Source organism: Thunnus albacares, chromosome 21 (genome assembly GCF_914725855.1).
Source record: "Thunnus albacares chromosome 21, fThuAlb1.1, whole genome shotgun sequence".
Classification (NCBI taxonomy): domain Eukaryota; kingdom Metazoa; phylum Chordata; class Actinopteri; order Scombriformes; family Scombridae; genus Thunnus; species Thunnus albacares.
This window is the reverse complement of record NC_058126.1, coordinates 22,842,181-22,862,363: the sequence shown is the minus strand read 5'-3', so window position 1 is coordinate 22,862,363 and position 20,183 is coordinate 22,842,181. Positions and strand designations below refer to the sequence as shown.

Here is a 20,183-nt window from a genome sequence, read left to right as displayed (position 1 = left end):
CCCCAGGGTGGTGGGGGTGGAGGCAGGCAGGTTTGTAGCCCCGGTCCCCCTGGTGATGAGGTGGAGCCTAATTGATTTGTCAATGTGGAGCCATCTGGCACAGAAAGATGGGGCTCCAACCTGTTCTCCTTCCTGAGGTGGGAGGGGGAGGGGAGAGGGGGGGGGGGGCATCAGGAGACACGGGTTGGATTACACACATGACACACACAGTGCTTGGGATTTTATGATATCTCTCTTCTCGTTTTTCACCTCCGTTAAGGATGAAGTGTGCCTTCCTCGCCTTCTTCTCCTGTATTTCTGGACCATCCTCCGTGGCCCCCGATGCCCCCCAGCACACACTCAGTGACAGAAGGTACAACACGGCCTGGAGGGGTGGACTGCTGGACAAAAAGGAAACACACACATCTCTTAACCCTCACATGGGGGCCCTGGTGGGTATCAAAACATCAAAAGGTCAAGGGTGCTGATGGACCGCCGGCGCAGAAATGAGCCCTCTGGTGTCTTAATGAAAAGAGCTGGAGGAAATGGGGACAGACGGACACTGATTAGGATCCTTCCTCATCAACTCGCTTTATTCCCCCCTTCTCCTCTTCATTTACCTCTATCACCCTTCCTCTGACTGGGAGCCTCATTTTTAGGGTCGTTTTAAAGGTTATGATAAGACAAGCAAATGAAATTGTGTCTGTTTGATTTACACACTGAGAACTGATAACTTTAGTTTCTGTCATTTTAGAGGAATTAGTCACAAAAATGTCAGCCAGAGTCAGTGTAACTTGCTCTCTTTGACACGGAGAACATCCCAGTGTATCTCCAATATGTGCATATCGCTACTGACATATGAAAACCTCATAATTCAAATGTTGGCACTCTTCGGTTCAGTTTGAGGAACAGGGGTGAGATGAGCCACTTTGACATCCCTGAGGCAAGGTGATGATGTCTCCAAATAAGATTTATACCCATATCTCAGGATGTTGTGCATCACTGGAAATCTTCAGATTATGTCTAAAATAAACTCTTTCAAAAATATGACTGACTCAAGTTGCCCAAGGCGACAGGGAAGTGTAGCCGAGGCAGAAATCGCTTCGAGCACAAGCAAAACACTGAACTGACACCTCAACTTGAAGTGTATTGGAAATACATAGTTATAGTTATTAGTAGTGAGTATTTAATTTAATTTAACTTTAATCTCACACACAACCTGCCGAATGAGCAGGTTCTCTCTAATCTGAAATTGGTGGTTCTTTAAAGGTGCACTAATCAATACTTTTTATGTGGGCAGTGTATTACACACTCTGTGTAAAGTGAAAAGTGTCGCTCATTGTGATGAAGCCAACTCAGCAGTTCCTCTCCGCTCTATAGCACGTTTTAACATCTTTCAGCTCATTGTTTTGGTTTACCAGTCAGTTCACTCTCACCACTCTCATCAGCATCCTTTTCAGCCACAGCAGGCAGCTGTTTTTATTGAAAAAGCTAATCTGACTGTACACTACCTGTCCAGCAACAGACACCAGACAAACAATGTTATCAACTAGCCAGAAGTTTTTCTTAGGAGTTGGTAAAAATCAATACAGAGCTAAAAGAGGAGTGGTTCGACTTACATTCATTAGGTGGCCACAAACACAGCTATCGTCGTTCCATGTCTGCTAGATGTGTTTAAAGGCAACAGTTTCCTAACATCTTTGCCATTTAAGGGTGCCATGTCAGTACTTTGTTCAGTTTGTTTCCCCTGTCTTCATGTGGCAAAAAACAAGGAAAAACCAAAGTTATTGCAGGTTTAAAGTAGATATTGTAGCTTTGGATCTTAGATTGTTTTGTCTGCATGGCAGTGTTAGTACTACATGTGTTTATGCGAGGTAGCATCTGTCTTCCTTTGCAATACAAAATTCACTGTGTTGAATTATGGTAAATTAGTCAATTCAATCAACAGTAATGAAAACCACAACATTAATCAAGACTATTAATAAATGTGTTAATGACAATCATCATTATCAAGGTGTCTTGGTGGCCGAGTGGTGACCATATTATTTTCCATCTCTCACTCCCTTTGTTTCCTGTCATCTCTCTATAATGTTGCAATCAAATACAGGCTAATAACAATAATAATACAATCATCATTATTATCATAGCAACAAGTTCCTACGGGCCTCATACCATTTTATATAACATGCATCATTCAGCAATTCAGAGCTAAATTCACGCTCAGAGTTCACCCTCATTATGTGAATGGGTATCTTGCTTAGACTAGACAAGAATCATGACTTCTTCAATATGAAATATTCACATGGAATAACAAATGACCTCATTACCATGTGCTCCCCTCCATCACTGAATAAGTAAAGTGAAGGACACACAACCACTTATGTCTGTAGTTTACATACTCGTGCTCAATTTCCCCACTGGCTAAAATTACCACTTTTCATTCTAAAGTATTTTTAGCTAAACTGAGAACCCTTTAAAAGCCTCTTTAAAAATAAGTAAATTCAAAACCAACTGTGGCTCTTAGTTTCTGATAGTTTTGCAATATAAAGTTTTATACACAAGTGGTTATATGAAATTATCACAAATAAGACTCCCCTTCTTCTTATCTGTCTCTAATTGGCAAACAGAGACTCCTTTCATTATTTTCCACTTTTTACACGGTTATGTAAAAAGCTCTGGAGCCTCTGGAGCCTGTGTCTTAGACACAACAGCAGCTCAGCCAGAGTTGTGTGTGAGCTGTTAGCAGAGGGGAGGAAGACCAAAACTGTTGATAATCACTGGATTCAAAACAACAGGTGCTTTCCAAGCCTCTCGGCCCGATTAGCTGGAAGGAGAAACAGGGAAACCACATATCTGAGGGTGAAATGTGTGCGTGGAGAGATTGAGGAGGAGGAAGAGGAGAGGAGTGAATGGAAGGAGACTGTGAGGGAGTGAGTTGAGTATGTACAGAGAAGTAAGTGGTTTAGGTGGAATTGAGGGGTAGTGATGACTAAAATGGCTAAAGCACAAAACATCCCCTCTTTGAACCTCTGCTCACACTCCCACGAAACATGCACACACACACCGACAACTCCCAGCGGAGTCAGACAAAGGCCAAGGTTAAAGGTCACCTCTACGAGGCATGTATACCTGGGGAGGAGCCAAAGGTCAAGGCACAGCGGGACGGAGATACTGGACACATTCCTAATAAGGGCAATGGATGAAGAGAGGGTGCTGCAAAAAAAAAGTGGAGACAAGACAGACAGAGAGAAAACCTTTCAGTGGCGAGACGACCTGAATGTGAGAGGACTGAGAGCTGGTTTGTCTAAGTCCAGCTGTCGGGTGCTGAGTGACTCAAAGTCCCATACCACATCTGGATGTTTGCTGCATGACTTCTCTCCTTTCCTGTTGGTCCACAGAGCACTCCCATCCCCAGAGACAGGACCACATTTTGGAAACTGAGGTCATAAGTTCAAGCACCACCCCACACCTAAATCATTTCAAAGTAACCTAAAAGTTCTATAAAATGTCTATTCACTTGTATATCTTATCTATATCTAAATTTGTACAAGTGTAAAAGAAAACAGCAATGCAAATGTCTCCGAATGACACCTGCTTACATTTGCTTATCTCACACACGCAAGCGTGTTTTGATGTCAAGGCTTAAGGTTTTGACTTGGAAGGGATAAGTAAAACTTATTTTGGTGTCATTGATGCTGGACAGGTGTGTTCTCTGTTCAAACATCGCAGATATCGCTCCTGCAACCCTGTTCTTGTCTTCCAAACAAACTGCTGCAGAAGGAAACACGAAACGCGTCATGTCCTGTGTGTTGGAGGAATTTTCTTGAGAAAGACTTACATGACCCCAGCTGTTTTTGAACAGCAAATGTGAAAGCGTTCTTGAACTAGATTAAATCTACTCTTTAGTCATCTGACAACAACAGTTTGCAGCTCTCATGTGTATTTTGAGGACAGCCAGTTCTCCTCTGAGCCAAGAGCAGAGGAGGGCTATAATGGTGACAATGAAGATAAGAAGTCAACCTGTTTTTCCTCAGAATATCATGAGGAAACCACAGATGAGGGCTCGTCAAGTCCTCTGGCTGGAACCCGAAGGAGCAGCGTGTCTTCCAAGAAAAGGACCAGCCAGGAGAAGGAGGAGGAGGAGGAGGAGGAGGATATTTTGTTTAATTACAGCAGAGAGGACATTTTTCTAATTTGCTTCAACAGACATCAGTATCTGAATGTCACAAAGGCAGCGAGATATAGTCCTTGTGGTACAGCGGCCCTGTAAGGACAAAAAGGTGAACATTTAAGGGAGTGTAAAGAGATGTCGCGCCTTTTTATGGGTTTATCCACTGACCTCCAGCAGCCAATGAGACGGCAGCTTTGGATACTTGAAGGTCCAGGCTTCTCTGAGGAGGACGGGACAATGGGATTACACACCACACATACACACACACACACACAGCAGAGACATGGGAGAGAGGAGAAATGGATATTTGTGTGTATGTGTGTGTGCGCTCATGCATGCTTTCCTGTATGTGTGGGAGGACCAAAGCATACAAGAGTGTGTAGTTTGGTTGGAGGTGTGTTACTTACAGCATAGTGCACTGTGTGTATATGTGTGTGTAGGCAGGTGGGTGGTAGCTTTTCAAAGAGCAGACCATTTAATTGAATTCTGTGCAGCTCCTTGTTATTCTAGTCATGACTGAGAGCCGCTCCATGTTGTCCCAGCAGTGTGGGAGGGCCGGCCGTACCTGCAAACACTGGCTGGTTTGCGCTCTGTGTGTGTGTATGTGTGTGTGTGTGTGTGTGTGTGTGTGTGTGTGTGTGTGTGTGTGAGTGAGTGTGTATATATATATATACGTGTGTATGTGTGTGTGTAGAGGAGGTGATTGTGGTCGCACTGGTATTTTTCTAGCGCAACTCGAGTCCCGATGTGGTAACGAGGAGGGGAAGTGGTGAAAGTCAGCCCTGAACCTCACCCTGAAAAGAAAGCACAAAACTGCCAGAACATTAATACTAAATGTGTCTGTCTGTGCGTGCGTGTGCGTGTGTGTGTGTGTGTGTGTGTGTGTGTGTGTGTGAGAGAGAGAGAATGAAAGTGAGAGAATGTGATTTGAGAATGGGTGCATGTAAAGCTATCAACTTATTGTCCATATTACAAAGCAACCCAAAACTGCACAAAAGAGGAGAAAATAACACAGTTACTCACACACATTCAGCTCAGCAATAGAGAAGATGCAGGCTAATAAAATGGATAGTCTCTAAGCAATTACAAGCTTAAACGATGATGCATAAATTTCATTTATAGATAGATTTCACCAGGGCTTATCTCTGAGAAACACTGTAATAGGATTCAGCTGGAAGGCAAGAACATAAAGATGTGTGGAGAGGGGTGTGTGTGTGTGTGTGTGTTTTTATGTGTGTGTGTGCTAGGTAGAAGTGAAGCTTTATTAGCAGTTGAGGTGATTGGTTAAAGGTGACCAGGATTCAGCGTAATGACGTCCTGCTAAACAAGGACACCTAAAACCTCGGTGGATCTCAACATGGTTAACGATTGGTTTCATATTACTGTAGCTGAAGGGTAATTCTCCAGGGAGATGTTTAAGGTACGAGCTAAATACAGCACAATGACAATCCAATCAACCCTTGGCTACACACACACACACACACACACACACACACACACACACACACACACACACACACACACACACACACACACACACACACACACACAGTGATGTGTCTCTGACCTCCAGCAGTGGTGACCCTGGAGTCCTTTGACCGCTGCAATTGGACGCATGCTTGTGTTTTGTGTACGTGTGCACGTGCTGATGATTGTTTCTTAGAATCTAAAAGAATGACAGAAAGCAGGGAGTCACCTTTCAAAAATCTGTGAAGGTATAATTGGGTGAAATATGTAAATGTGGAAATTATAAATGCTCTATGGCAAGCCAGATGGGTCAATATGTCTTTATACTTTTGATAATGAGCAAAGTGATTTCAGTATTGGACTGACTCATTACTTCTTTGCTTGCTTTTATACTATATTTTTCTTTATGTTGTTTTGCTTTACTGTTTTATGTTATGTTGTGGTTTGTTATGTTTTGTTATTTTACATTTTGCTTTGTTATATTTTGTTTTTATACTTTATTATTTTATATTTTGCTGTTATATTATGATGTGTTGCTTATGTCATATTGTTGTTTTATGTTACACATAGTGAAGTTATGCTATGCTTTGTCAGTATGTTCACTGAGCGGTGAGACTGACAGACTTGTTCTTTTTTTTTTATGATATACTCATAGGTATAGTTATTATTATACAAGTGTAAGCCAGACATGGAATTTTTGTCATAGAGAATTAAGTTTAAAAAACAAGTTCTATTTTGATTGCTACTCGAAAGTATAATTGTTTGTTTGACAGCTGTGACATATTGAATGTTTTTCTTTATGTCTCAAAGGTCATATGAGTAGATAAATAGATTTTCAGCTATGTGTGAGCTTATGCTGACCAGCCTGTTAAAAATGGAGCACTAGAATAACAATTTGTCAGGTGAAGTGGCATATTAACCTGCCCCTTTACACATATGCACACACAGTTACACATACACACACACACACACACACACATAATGTCTCTGTGTGCGTCCTGCTATTTAGTGGTTGAGTAAATGAACATGATATTTAAGTGACTGCTATTTCCTGAGTGCAGGCTTTTCTTTCCTCCTCCTCCTCCTGGCTTTTCTCTAAATTTCCCCGGGGAGCTTCAGCCCCCTGGGTTTGGCTCAGTGTCAGAGTCCCGGCAGCCATAATACTTCATCAGGCTTTTGCACCATTATTGGCAAGAGCACTCCATATCCTCTTAGCAGTTATAGCTTTTCAATTTTCCTTTGAAATGCTGAGCCCAGCAGAACATATGGCAATATCTCGGCTTTAAGTCCTGGATCGGGGTGAAAGCCTGTAAAACGGCCTTGCATCCTGAACATGCAGCCGCAGGCTACACACTCTTTGACCTTTTAGGACTTTCAGAGCGGTGCTTCGGTGCTGCTGTGACCACTGTTAAAGACATTTATAATAGGCACAATTACAAGATGCTGTTGGACGGTTTGACACAGTAATGTTATGGTGTGAGCTGTCCTATAAAGCTTTATTCCATCACCAACCCCCTCCTCCACGTGTCTCCGGGGACCCATTTAGCATGATGGCTGAATCAAACCTCTGTCAGATTATTCTGTCACAATGTCCCCCCTTAACACACACTCTTGCAAGCTCAGGTACTAACAGTTGTACAATTGCACGGTGCGCAGAAGCCCACACACAACCATGGAAACTGTTTCCTTACTCTGCTCCCACTCCATCCTCACACAAAGAGAGGCTGTGGCAGGTTGAATCCCCTTCCACCCACAACTGCTTTCCCTTAAAACAAAGACACCAAATCAGCAGCACCTTTATGCTTCTAAAAGACTTTAGGACTTAACTGAAAATGCCCAAAGCTCTCCTCTGGAAACAGAGTGAATCTGTGCTTCTGGGAAGACAAAAAGAGCAGAGAGAGAGAGAGAACTATCAAATATGTTCAGCAGCTATTGTATCATTTTCAGCTCCTCAACAGACTATGGATTTTTAGTCCATTCCATTACTAATTCATGCTGGTGGTGGAGGGGCTGGATGTGGGGTGTGGGTGGCAGGAGGAGGGTCGGCCCTTCTGGAAACCTAATCTGGATCAATAGGGTTGACCTTGGGCAGGGCTGCTAACAGGCAGACTGGATTGAAAGGGGGTTTCTGACTGATCACTGAGGGGTGAGGGCAAGACTTTTATTCACATAGTCATATGATGTAGTGTAGTTTAAAAGACCAGTTTGACATTTTGGGAAATAAGCTTATTTACTTTCTTGACAAGGGTTAGATGAGAAGATTGATACCACACTCTCTGTAGAGAGAAATTGATCTTATCTGACTCACAGCAAGAAAGTGAATAAGTGTATTTCCTGTTTCCTGTTTCCTGACATATTGCTTTCTCGTTTTTGAGTGCAAGCATTAATTTAATGTCTCAATAACAATATCATCACAAATCCAGCAGCTTGTAATTCATGTATTTTATTGTGAGATGGGGAGTCATAAAAAACGAACAAAAAAGAAAACAAACAAAAACAATCACTATAAAAAAAGATGAGGGTGTTAAAGGGGGGGAGGAGCATATAAAAGTGGGCGTGGTCTTGACACTGACATATAAAGTAACAAATTGGCACAAATAAAAACATAAGAACATACATCAATATTATTTTGGCTTGGCAAAAGGACAGTTTGTGTGGTTAAGGATCATCCTTCAATACAACAGCACACTCATGCTATTAGACATACAATTATTTTTCAAAAGTTCAGTAGCTTCATATTAGAGAGGGGAAAGAAAACTAAACTAACATGAGAATGGATGCAGAGAGGTCACAGGTTCCAATTTTCAGGCTTGCAGGGTGCGAGTTTCTTTTTTCCCGAGGAAAAACATCATTTATTTGTTCGAAAAACATACTTCAGTATGCCGGAGTCTCATTTTTCCAGGCTTGTAGTTATTTGCCTTTGAATCTTTTTTTTTCCATACTAAAATATATTATCGTATTAATACAAACTACAGTATTGTACACTACATAGTGTAATAAATAACCATAAAGAAATATAAAAAATAAGACACATAAATATAAAAGTTCTCTATGACTAAACAGACATACCCATCTCGTTGGGGGAGGGGATAATACTGCAATTGCTGAAAACATACAGTACACACACTGAAACAGAACATAAAACAACAAAAGACAAAAAAAAATAATACTGACAGGTAAAAACATTGTTGAATTAAACTCATGGGATTCATATTTACCTACATTTTGTTACCTGAAGAGACATCTGAGCGTTTCATGGTGTGTTAAACAAGTGCACTGAATAAGCTTCGAAAAAGGCAGGACACAGTTAACAATTAGAAATCATACTTCATCATCATCATCCGTTTGAAAACATGTGCATTGTAATTTTAGTCGCTCAGATTAGAAATAAAAGCAACTTATCTAAAAACTATGGTACATGAATATGTGGTAGGCTAGATTCTACTCTCTCAGGTGTGGTGGCGAGCCAAAGTCAACAGTATTTCCGGCTTATTGGTTGATCTGGGACCCGGCAATACCTGATCATAGCTGCTAAGCTTCAACAGCAGTATTCAATGGCACTTTTGATATGCATGTCTCTCTTTTTGTTTGATTTTTTGCATAAGGCTCGGAGTGGGTGGGGGGGGTGGGAGGGGTATAGTGAGGGTCAAAACGTTTTCTACATCCCCTTTCTGCTTGCTCTGAACATTGATTGAACAATAGTTTGACATTTTGGCTTTGCTTAGTCACTCTCTTGCTTCGAGTTGAAAAGAAGATTGATACTCTGTACAAAGAGTGGTATCAATCTCCTCATCTGACTCTCATCAAGAAAGCAGCTTATTTCTCAAAATGTCAAACTATTTCTTTAAAACACTGATTTCTAAAAGAAACATTGACAAAAATGAGTCTGAAAGAAACTAAATGGCTGAAAAGACCCGTCCGCTCTCCGTTGTTTTTCTTCTTAAGGCTCACAATCCAATCAAAATAACAGCAAAAAGAAATGTAATGCTAACATCTGCTAGCGTGATGGCGTGGTATCTCTAGTGCGGTAATACTGAAGGGTAGACAACACAACTCAACTGCTCAATCCATAGGTAAACCAAGCCACTTGTAGTGCACAGGATTTTTCTTATTTTCCTTCCAACTTAATAAAATACTGACTTTTTTTGTTCATTGGCAATAAAAAGGTATAGAAATATCTCCCAACTGTACAGCTTTTAAAGGTTAAAATATGAGTGATAAAATTAGTAACACTGATAAAAAGAAATGACCCAAGGTGTTTTAGTAATAAAACATTATCTAAAACGTGTCGGCTCTAGCTTCCAAAGTCTGTATAATGCATTTCCTTCGTTTGTTAAAATTCATGTTCGTCTTCATCTTTTTCTTTACAAATGGATTTTTCTAACAGTGAGAAATTGATCTCCTGTGGAAAAGTCACTAGTATTTTTTCAGGCACACCTGGATTTCTACACAGTAGTGAACTGAAACAAACTGTCAAGAGGAACCAGACATCATCTCCAGCGTTCTTCCTCTGTGCGGGGAGAGGAGGAATCTGATTGCGTCTCATGGAGGAGTCGGATTCCTCTGTTAGTCAGTATCTCCTTTCTCCTGCAGCGTCTGGTTCTCGTCTTCAGAAACTGTGTTCCTGTTTGTTTCGCCTCCGCTCTCCTCCGTGACCTCCTCCTCTGCTTTTCCCTCTTCCGTCAACCCTTCTTCTGTATCCATCGCCTCTCCTCCTTCCACCTTGACTTCCTCCTCCTCCTTATCGCTCCCGAGCACCTCCTCCTGCCTTGTGTCAGCCTCCTCTTCCTCCTCGTTCAACTCTATCTCTGTCTTCTCCACCTCTCCTCCCTCCACCACTACAGTCTCCATCTCTTCCTCCTCCTCCTCATCCCCTCCTTCGTCTCCTATCTGCACCACCTGGATGTCATCCATGTCAACTGCACCTTCTTCCTCCTCCTCCTCATACTCCTCGCTCTCCTCGTCCTCTCTGGTGCTGCTCCCTCGCTCGTCCGAGTCCAGCTGGGAGGGAGCCAGGCGCAGAGGCAGCGCCTGGCTCAGTGCCTCCAGCTCGGCCTGGGCTTCGCCGTCCACCTCAGGGCTCTCCCTGCCCTCTCCTTGGCTCTGCGTCTCCTTCTTGCAGTAGGAGTAGCGGTGGTTCATGTGCTGGGAGTAGGAGCCCGAATGGGAGAAGCGCTTGCCGCACTTGTCGCACTGGTACGGCTTCTCCCCGGAGTGGAGTCGCATGTGTTCGATCAAGTGGTGTTTGTGTTTGAAGGCCTTGGTGCAGATGCCGCACTCATGAGGTCGCTTCCCTGCAGAGATAAAGAAAATAAATACGCGTCAACATATTTCAGAAACACGAAAATGATGTTGGGTAAAAAAGCACAGACATGGGAGGAAAACAATAAACACGCAAGTGCAATTGCACTGAATCCCCCATATTGTGCCAAAGCTTGAGAAGGCCTAACAATATCTATCATCAATGTATCCAAGGTGAAGATTTCAAAACAATACAACAAAATCTCAACAATTGAGCTCGAAAACCTTCAAGGAAACTTTATCCAGGCAGGGAGCAGCTAGTTTCACCTAGGATGAAGTCATTTGGAGCTGAAAGTGATGGTTGCTAGCCAGGTATCAGAGTAATAAAGAAAAAACTAAAACGCCTCTGAGAGCATTGACCTGCGCTTGGCCACGGCATCATCATCTCCGAGCAATCCAAATCACTACCAGAGCTCGCCTGTTGCAACATTTGGTACTACACATGAGAAGCTGGCAATGCAGAGGTGGGGAGTTGGCGGAAAGAAATTCTCAGACCTCTTCTGTGCATGTTGAGTAATACCTGCTGGAATGGAGGTGTCCACCCTTCTTTACGCTGTAGCTGAAAATCCCCCTTCACTTGTACTCTGACTCATCTTTCCCAGGACCCAACAGTGAGTGATGGTGAGACATGTTCCGGTTCTGTTTTTTTCATGTTAGTCCATCTGTGATTGTTGGCTGGTTTTGCATGTAGGTCTGGGAAACACATGAGAGTTTCAATTTACCTGTGTGTTCGTATTTGTGTCTGAGCAGCGAGCTACTCTTCTGGAAGATCTTGTCGCACAGGTCGCAGGCGTACATGCCGCTGTCCGTCTTCTTCATCTTCTTCCTCGGAGGGCCCGAGTCGGAGTCGTTGTGCTCCTCCACGGTGGATACGCCCTCTGAACCCGTGTCCGGCTTCTCCTCCTGGAGAATATGAGAAATCATGGATGTATTAATATGTTGGGAATTCAAAGTGAGTTTTTTCTGTTTGTTTTTCTGCAAAAAGACAATGAATGAGTGTGTGTGTAAATTGCAGGAAATGATACAATAGGCCAAACTGTGTCATATCCTACTCATAGCTGTCTCTGGAGGCGGCTGTGAAATTAAAATCACACTCACTTTTTGACTTTACTAGTCCTTTCCTTGGCGTGACAGATAACCACACTCTTCACTTACGAGCACACCTACTCTAGCTCTGTGGTGTCCCTGAGCCGCTAAAATTCATCCACTGATGCAGTGAAAGAGCATGTGAGACATTATTAAGGAGCAGATATATACACAGGGCTCTTTTTTACAAGGCAGGTCTATGCCAATCCACTTAACACGAAAGTATAATACAACAACAATAAATCAATGAGGCAGGCAGAGGTGCGGCGTTTAAACAGATTCCAGCAGATCAATATGGGTCTCTGCAGTAAAGTGCAGCCTCATGTCCTCTGGGTGACAGCCCAGGAAGATCATTCACATACCCACAGAGATCTACATCCATCATTACAGGCCCATTAGGTGTCTGCACAATGAAGAACTATTAAGGGCTATCATTTTTACAAAGAGCTGAATTCTGACATTTCTATATATGACTTATTGATTAGATTTTGGATGGTTTCACACTATCTATCATGTTCTAGTGGTTTTGAACAATAAGGAGTAATGATCTAGACTGGGGCTTTTTGACTGATCACTTCAAAAAGAGATAAGCCAACTTGATTCTTCTCAACATGGCTACTGGGTTAGACACTGAATTCTTTGCTATCTGTAAATCAGTTGGTTTACAAATAAGAATAAGTTTAACCTGTTTACTGAGGCTGACCTCCAGAGAAACTACAGGGATAAAAAACTGACTCTAAAAAGTTGAAGAAACTAACAGAGCTGTGAAAAATGAATAGTTTATACAGAAGGCCACAAAGTAACTGATGAGAACAGACAGGGTGAATTAAAGTAATGGACTGACATTTTAGGCATTATGCTTACTGTCTTTCGAGCCCAGAGTTAGATCAGAAGATTGATACCACTCTCATATTTGTACAGTAAATATAAAGCAACTGCCAGCAGCTACTTAGCTTAGCTTTGCACAAAGACTTTAAACAGTAGGAAACAGCTAGCCTGGCTCTGTCCAAAGGTAATGAAATACATCTAACAACACCTCTGAAGCTCATCAATTATGATCTCATATGGAGTCTCAGCTTGTTGCCTGATAAACTCACAGTGACAACAAGACTCCTGGAAGTCACTGCAAACTACCAAGAAATGGTACCATGAGATGTCATTTTTATACTTAGATTTGTGCATGGTTTAAACAGACAAAGATATTATATAATACTTTCAGACCAGAGCCAGGCTAGCTGTTTCCCACTGTTTCAAGTCTTTGTGCTAAGCTAAGCCAAGTGGCTCCTGTTGAGTAGTATCGATCTTCGATCTCAACAAGAATGCGGATAGGAGTATTTCACAAAATTATTTTAACAAAGACAGGAAAGCCCAACTGTTTGGGGGCCTAAATGGTGCACACCTTTATGCCGTTGAGGTGGATGGTTTCCTGTGTCTCTGTCCCAGCAGGGCTGTTAGCTGTAGTGGTATAAGTGTAAGCCAGCTGCGGGATCAAGATAGTCTGTTTGTTGTTGGTGGTTAGCGCCCTTAGACATTGCATGCGGCCCTGGTCAGCAATAGTCACCAGAGTGGGGAGCTGAGTGGTCACTATGTTGAGGGGATTGGCACTTGGCTGGCTGGTGTACATTGCAATAGGGCGGCTGCCTATGGCTGAGAGTGGCGATGCCTGTTTCTTTGTGCAAGTTAAATTCAGAGGTTCATCCTGATTGGTAGAGCCAGAGGAAGGGGAGGGGTAAACACAGGCTTTAGTCACCGCTCTCTCTACTTCCTCTCTGTCGGGCTTTGGCAGCGACAGGTCTAGGGGTCCCTCAGTGCTCTGGGGGGGCTGGGCTGGGACAGGACCGTCAGCTGTCAGGTTTAGTGGTGAGGGGGAGGCCGGGGAGCTGTGAGAGCCATTGACCTCAGCTGGGGTTGCTTCTGTAGGGCTGTCCTGGGTCACCGAAGGGCTCATAGTGGCCATGTCCTTTCCTGGGACCAGAGACACCACACTGTTAGCATCACAGGTATCTTCTTCCTCTGAAGGAGGTGTTGGGGCACCTAGTGATATCTGACCTTCCTGCATTTTGTCAAACCACTTCTTGACCACATGGATTGGCAGGCTAACTGAATCAGAGATCTTGGCCAGCTCATCCTTGGTGGGCTCTGCGTTCAAGGCAAAGTAGGCCTTGAGCAAAGACAAGAGGTTCTTGGGCTGGTTGCAAAGTCCTCCCTCTGACAGCAGGGCAGCAACAGCAGACTCAGACTTATCCAGGCCTGCTCCGTTCAGCTTGAGAACATCCTTCTTGCAGTGCTTGAGGGCATGGAGTGCTTCCAGCCCACCGGGACAGTTATCACACAGGAGACAAGTCTTAGTGGTCTTTTCCTCTTCTTTAGTCTCAGTGGGCCTGGTGCCCCTGATGGTAAGATCTTCTGGGAGTTTCTGGGACTTGTAGGTCTCAGTGAGCTGAGTTGGTGAGATTGGCTCAGGCTCTTTCTTCAGGTTTTGGGCTGTGAGCTGGCCCTGGTTGGGGTCCAAACTGTAGTTTATAATGATTTTTGCATTTCCATCCTGACCCACAATAGGCAGACTGATGGCTGAGATGAGTTGCTGCTGCGTGGGGTGGAGCGTTCCAGTGGTTAACCCAGAGTTCACCTGCCCCTGGCCTTTGGCATTGCTTTCCAGCACCTGGCGAATGACGTTACCATCCACCGCCACTTTGAGGGCATTCTGCAGGTCTGCTAGGTTGATGCTGATGGGCGACACCAGCCCCACAGTGGGCAGGACCACCGCCTGCACTGTGCCATGCAGGGGAGCTGCAGCACCTCCGTTGAAAACCCCACCATTCATGCCAGCCACAGCTGGAGACGTCATTACCGTCGGCTTGTACTCGTAGTCCACAGGCTCGTTCTTGATCTGGTTGAGGGGCAGCTGCTCCTGTAGGGGTTTGCTGTGCTCCAGCTTCTCCCTGATCTGGGTGCGGAGGACAGAGGGTGATGTGGGAAGGATTGGTGTTGGACCCTGGGTCTGGGTTTTGCTGTTGCCCAAGCGTGGTTTGCCGTTAACTGAGATGAGGCTGATGCACTTCTTACTGCTGATGTGGGAGCTATATGAGCCCGAGTGGGAGAACCGCTTCTTGCAGTTGGAGCACTCATAGGGTTTTTCTCCTGTATAGAAACACAAGGTGTATAACAGAGAGAGAAAGAAAAAGGTGGTGGGAGAGAGAGAAACAGATTTCCATTAGTGAATGAAGCTAAATGAGCAAGCTACGCTATGAGCGGTAAGGCAGAAAAAAGCTCTAATGCATTTCAATGATGCTTAAATGCTGATGTAATGGTACCATTGGGAAATGCCCCTCTCTAATTCTTGTCCCATAATGCCAAAAGAAACACAATTATGGCACATTAAGGAAGAGCACACAATGGATTGAAATACGATCAAGGATATCTAAATACAGGGAATTGGCTAAAACATAAATAAAACACAAATATGTTTTCAATGGAGACCTAAACATCTGTGACCAAAAGAGAATCATGGCACAGACATATACACTAGACCTGCTCACATGTACACACACACACACGCGCTGCCATGGTGATTGGAGTTGACCACTCACCGCTGTGGATGCGTAGGTGCTCCTTCAGATGGTGCTTGTATTTAAATGCTTTGCCACATTCAGTGCACTTGAATTTACGATTGCCTCCCGACTGTGTGATGTGTCTCTGTCAGATGAGGGGAGAGGGGTCATTCAGTGAGATACACAATGAAAACACAACCTTTGAACTGCTACTAATTCATGTCACAATGTCATTAATCAATCGAGGGCAAAAGTTCATGTTTATTTATCATGTTTGGAAGTGAGCCGCTGAAGAAACGCAACCGAGCTTCCGTGTAGGGCTGCATAATTTAGAATCACATTGTCAGCATGTACAGTAATTACAAGTAGAATGCTACTGAAACAAATCACAAGTAATCCAGCTGCACTGAGTATTTGAAAATGAAAATGTTTAGTGTAGACTGATGCACATACATATTAGAACATTAAACTGAGGCAGAGAACATGTTTAATAAGATAAAGAAATATATAAATGCTGATTAGCTGATACCTGCTTTCATTCATTCTTGCACAATGAATATACTTCATGATGTTCTTAAAATAGGATTTAAGGATTCACAAAGCATCCAGCTGCATTAAGTATTATATCCAATAAAGGGGCATTTGCTAAAAACTTTCACTTACTGAAAAAATGTTTAAATCATTAGAACATTAGAAGATACCAGTTCTCCGGTTCTGACTATGTTGTCAATCAGTTCTTACCTGATCCCGTCCGGGCTTGTGGGCTGTCATATGTCTCTCCAGTTGAGAGCGGTGTGCAAAGGTGTAGCTGCACTCGGGGCAGCTGAAGCATTCCTCGGTTTTCTCGTGCCGATACTTGATGTGCTCCTTCAGGGAGCTGTAACGCTTGTAGCCGCGTGCGCAGTAGGGACAGGTGAGCAGCTGAGAGAATGAATCTGGAGTTCCTGGGTGACAAAAAAACAAAAGAGAGAGAAGAGAGTGTTGTAATGACATATGTGAGAGCGGAGGGGGGAAGGAAAAGAAGGGGTTAAAAACACATGGTCAATAGAGAGAGCTCTTTGATGTTACACATGGCCTGCCACAGTAACACTCCTCTGCTATTTCACCAATCACTGAGAGATCCTCCCCCACAGGTAAACAGCACCCAGGTAACCAAATGGATAAAAGCTGATTACTGAACCATAGTAACACCTTCTTGTCTTCATAAAAAAAAATCCTTTAGAGGACTGGATTTTATTTTTGCTTTTGTCCTTCTTGCTGAAACAAAGCTCGGCGATTACAGCTTTCACAAGCCTTTCACCATTTTAATTGCCTATTATGCATTAGAAGCATTTCAAAAACACCCACACATGTAAGGAAAAGTGAGCTTGATAAACAACAGCCGCCTGCCAGGATCCTGGCTGGTTAGCAGCAGAGGGTCTCAGTTGCCCAACTCCCACACAGGTAAAGCATTACTTCGTTAACAGGTGATGTATTAAGTTCCCCTGCGAGACAGGTGAGGGCCTCGGGATGGGAATGCACACACATTATCGCACAGGTAGGTGTGAGTCAGAGCTCGCACAGACGTGACAAATTTACTCAGGTGTTGCTGTTTCTCTTCCTCCCCTAACTCCCCCCCCCTCCCCTCATCCCTCTCTCCCTCCTGCCTCCCTCTCTTTTTTCCTCTCTGTGGTAGCAGGTAAAAGCCAAAAGCCCAGGAGCCATAAAGGCCCCAGTGTGCTGCACTTAACAAATAGCGCTGTGTGTAATGATGTCGGAGAGTGGCGTTAATGGGGTGGAGTTAACACCTGAGGTGAGACAGGGAGCAGGTAAAGCCATCCCCAGGGGGCAAGTAATTACTGGGTAGATGCAGTAATAGTGTGACTGAGAGCTCTCGGGTGGAAATACTGCTGGGTGTTTTAGTGTGTGTGTGTGTGTGTATGCTATTGTGACTCTCCACCTTTCTTGATATGATATGAATAAAATTTCCAGCAATTAGTTCAAGTATCTTACAGTATATCTGGAAATGGACATCCACATGAAAATAACTAATAAGAATATTTTTATAGTGTGAGAGAGCTTCTTCTTGGTGAAGTCCTGTACCGTTCTCGTCATGGATGCTGGCGTCGGGGGTGCCGTGGCGTTGTGGCTCGTCCTCCGGGGCCTCTGGGTAGATGACGGCGGTGTCTCCTTGCTGGAGCATCTCCTCCACCAAGGCATCTGTGCTGTCATCCTCACCGTCCGACGCACAATCCTCCTTCACTGTGAGGGGACAAACACATGCTAATTAGAGTCATGCCTGCAAAAAGGTACTATTGATTATCCTGTGTTTCAAGACTTGCATGTTTTTTTCTATTGATGTATGCTGTGCATGTGAAACCATAACCTTTGTATATGAAATGTGATAATCCAATAATGTCACAGTGAGTGTCATTATAGTTGAACCGGATCGTACAGCCCAAGCCCTTGATCATGACATGTTCACCAGCATGGAACGAGGTGTGCGGCGCCAGGGGAAAAAACAAACATCCTGAATGCTTTTGTTCGCAATAGGATGAGAAAACTAATTAGCATCAAAGGCCACAGGCTACCGTATGAGCATTGAGCTCTTTGTAAGAATTGAATGGCGAGCCTCTATTCACAGTGTTAGGTAAGGTACTTGATGAGACTGGGACTGATAATTAGGTGATGAATCTTGTCCTGATGTATCACAGTGGATAGATATCATGCTGGAACGGATGCACATACACAAACACACACACACACACACACACACATCATGGTCTGCTCTCTAGAGAGGCTTGGCCTTCGGACTGTGCTTAATATCCCAGCAAATGAGAATCTGCACGTGGGAGCCAAGCGCGTTCCTCCTCCACATCACATGAGCCTGGCTAGCTAGCCTAACGAGCACTAATTACCGAGCTGTGGCTTATAGGAAGTGTAACCTGAGGATGGAGTTTAAGATGCACGAAACCTTCCTTCCCTTTTTCCATCTCTGCTCTCTCAGAGCTTCCTGAAGTGGATACCGGAACCAAGTATAAAGTGTCCACGATTAAACCCAGCGTTATTCCTCTATGGATATGTCAGTGTGCTTATGTGTATCATTGCAGAGTAATTAGAAGGCTGAGCTATTAGCTAAAAGCAAAGTTAGCGTACTGTAGACACTGCGGTGATGTTCACTGGGCAGATGTTTTGAGGATAGATTTAAGCACTCCCTTGCTTGGTGGAGATTTGAGTATTGTGTTTTGTGAATTGTGTGTGTGTTGAAAGACAGGGCCAGCTGTGTTCTCCACAGAGATGGGAACAGGTGTAGCACTTCATGACTCACCGACGCACAGTGAATACCAGTACTCTTACATACAGCAGTACTTCCTCTGGCGCACCTTAACAAAGCCATGAAACAATATGAGTGCAGACATTTGTTGCTATGGTTATTAAAGATCATTGGAAGAAACCCTCCCGCCCCATAACAAACCCGCGAGACATAATCCAGAGAAAGAGGTTGTCTGTTGGTGAACATATGTGTGGGTATGTAAAGCAGGAGCCAACAGCAGGTGCTGAGAAAGTCGAGTTGAGGAATTCTCATCCCACAGTGGAAGGTCAGGAAGACATCATATAACACAGCTCTTCTCCCATGACCTCAACAGCATCAAAAAACACCCCAGACATGTTTTTTACAATCTTAAAAAAAAAAAAAAAATAGTTTCACAATTTGGGAAATACCCTTATTCATTTTGTTTTCAAGAGTTGAATGAGAATGTCAAAGCATTCCTTTAAACTGATTTAGACCTGAAACAATTAGTCTATTAATTAAATAGTCAATCGACAGAAAATTAATCTGCATTAATTTTGACACTCATTTAATTGTTTAGATCATTTTTCAAGCAAAAAGGCCAAATATCTTCTATTCAGCTTCTTAAATGTGAGGATTTGCTGCTTGTCTTTGTCAACTGTGACAGTAAATTAAAACATTTGGACTGTTGGTTGCACAAAACAAGCAAAGTGTAGACATCACTCTGAGCTCTGAGAAATTGTAAATGGCAGTTTTTAACATTTAACAGACTGACAAATTAATTTATTATTTAGAAAATAATCAGAAGATTGATCGCAGCAGATTGAAAATAATTTTTTTAGTTTGTTGCAGCCCTAAATTAGTTGTCTTATATTTAAGTTCTGTTGGCTGTTGACAAGACATTGAAAACCATGTGCTGCATGTGGGGCTGCAAGTGTTGATCTGACATTGTTTGGCTCCCATCCTCTGCTCAAAGGCAGCATCCAAACACTCAAACACACCTCTAGGCTACTAAATTTTGAGCATGTGCGTGAAGTACAGTCCCAGCTGGGGGTCTGTGGTGCAAAGGTATGACAAGCTGTTGTTTTCACTCCTTGTCTGTGTGTGTGTGTGTGTGTGTGTGTGTGTGTCTCTTCTCTTTACAGAGCAAGGCCAGAAGGGTTCACAGCCACGCTGAGGCGGCTCCGTGTTATCAGGCTGCTCCCCTGACATGAAACATCACACAAGCCATTTATGTGCTGACGCAGGGATGTGAACGCACCATTGCACAAGTGGAAAATCACTTAAAAAAGCCCCAAAACGCACACCCTGTGAGGCTGTCACAGGACGTTCTGTTGCAGTTGCAATTTAAAAAAAG

At 43.5% G+C, this 20,183-nt stretch overlaps 1 protein-coding gene across 1 annotated transcript in view; it reads right to left on the bottom strand.

The window, feature by feature from the left end:
• Positions 1 to 8,344: 8,344 nt before the first annotated feature.
• zeb1b (zinc finger E-box binding homeobox 1b) overlaps positions 8,345 to 20,183 on the bottom strand; it is a 49,334-nt gene continuing 37,495 nt past the window's right edge. Inside the window, exons 3-8 of the mRNA XM_044339726.1 lie at positions 17,638 to 17,796; positions 16,297 to 16,499; positions 15,595 to 15,700; positions 13,404 to 15,145; positions 11,641 to 11,821; positions 8,345 to 10,911 (exon numbers count right to left, since the gene is read on the bottom strand). Of these exons, the coding sequence (XP_044195661.1) occupies positions 10,184 to 10,911; positions 11,641 to 11,821; positions 13,404 to 15,145; positions 15,595 to 15,700; positions 16,297 to 16,499; positions 17,638 to 17,796 (3,119 nt within the window). The 3' untranslated portion in view covers positions 8,345 to 10,183. The remainder of the gene's footprint in view (positions 10,912 to 11,640; positions 11,822 to 13,403; positions 15,146 to 15,594; positions 15,701 to 16,296; positions 16,500 to 17,637; positions 17,797 to 20,183) is intronic.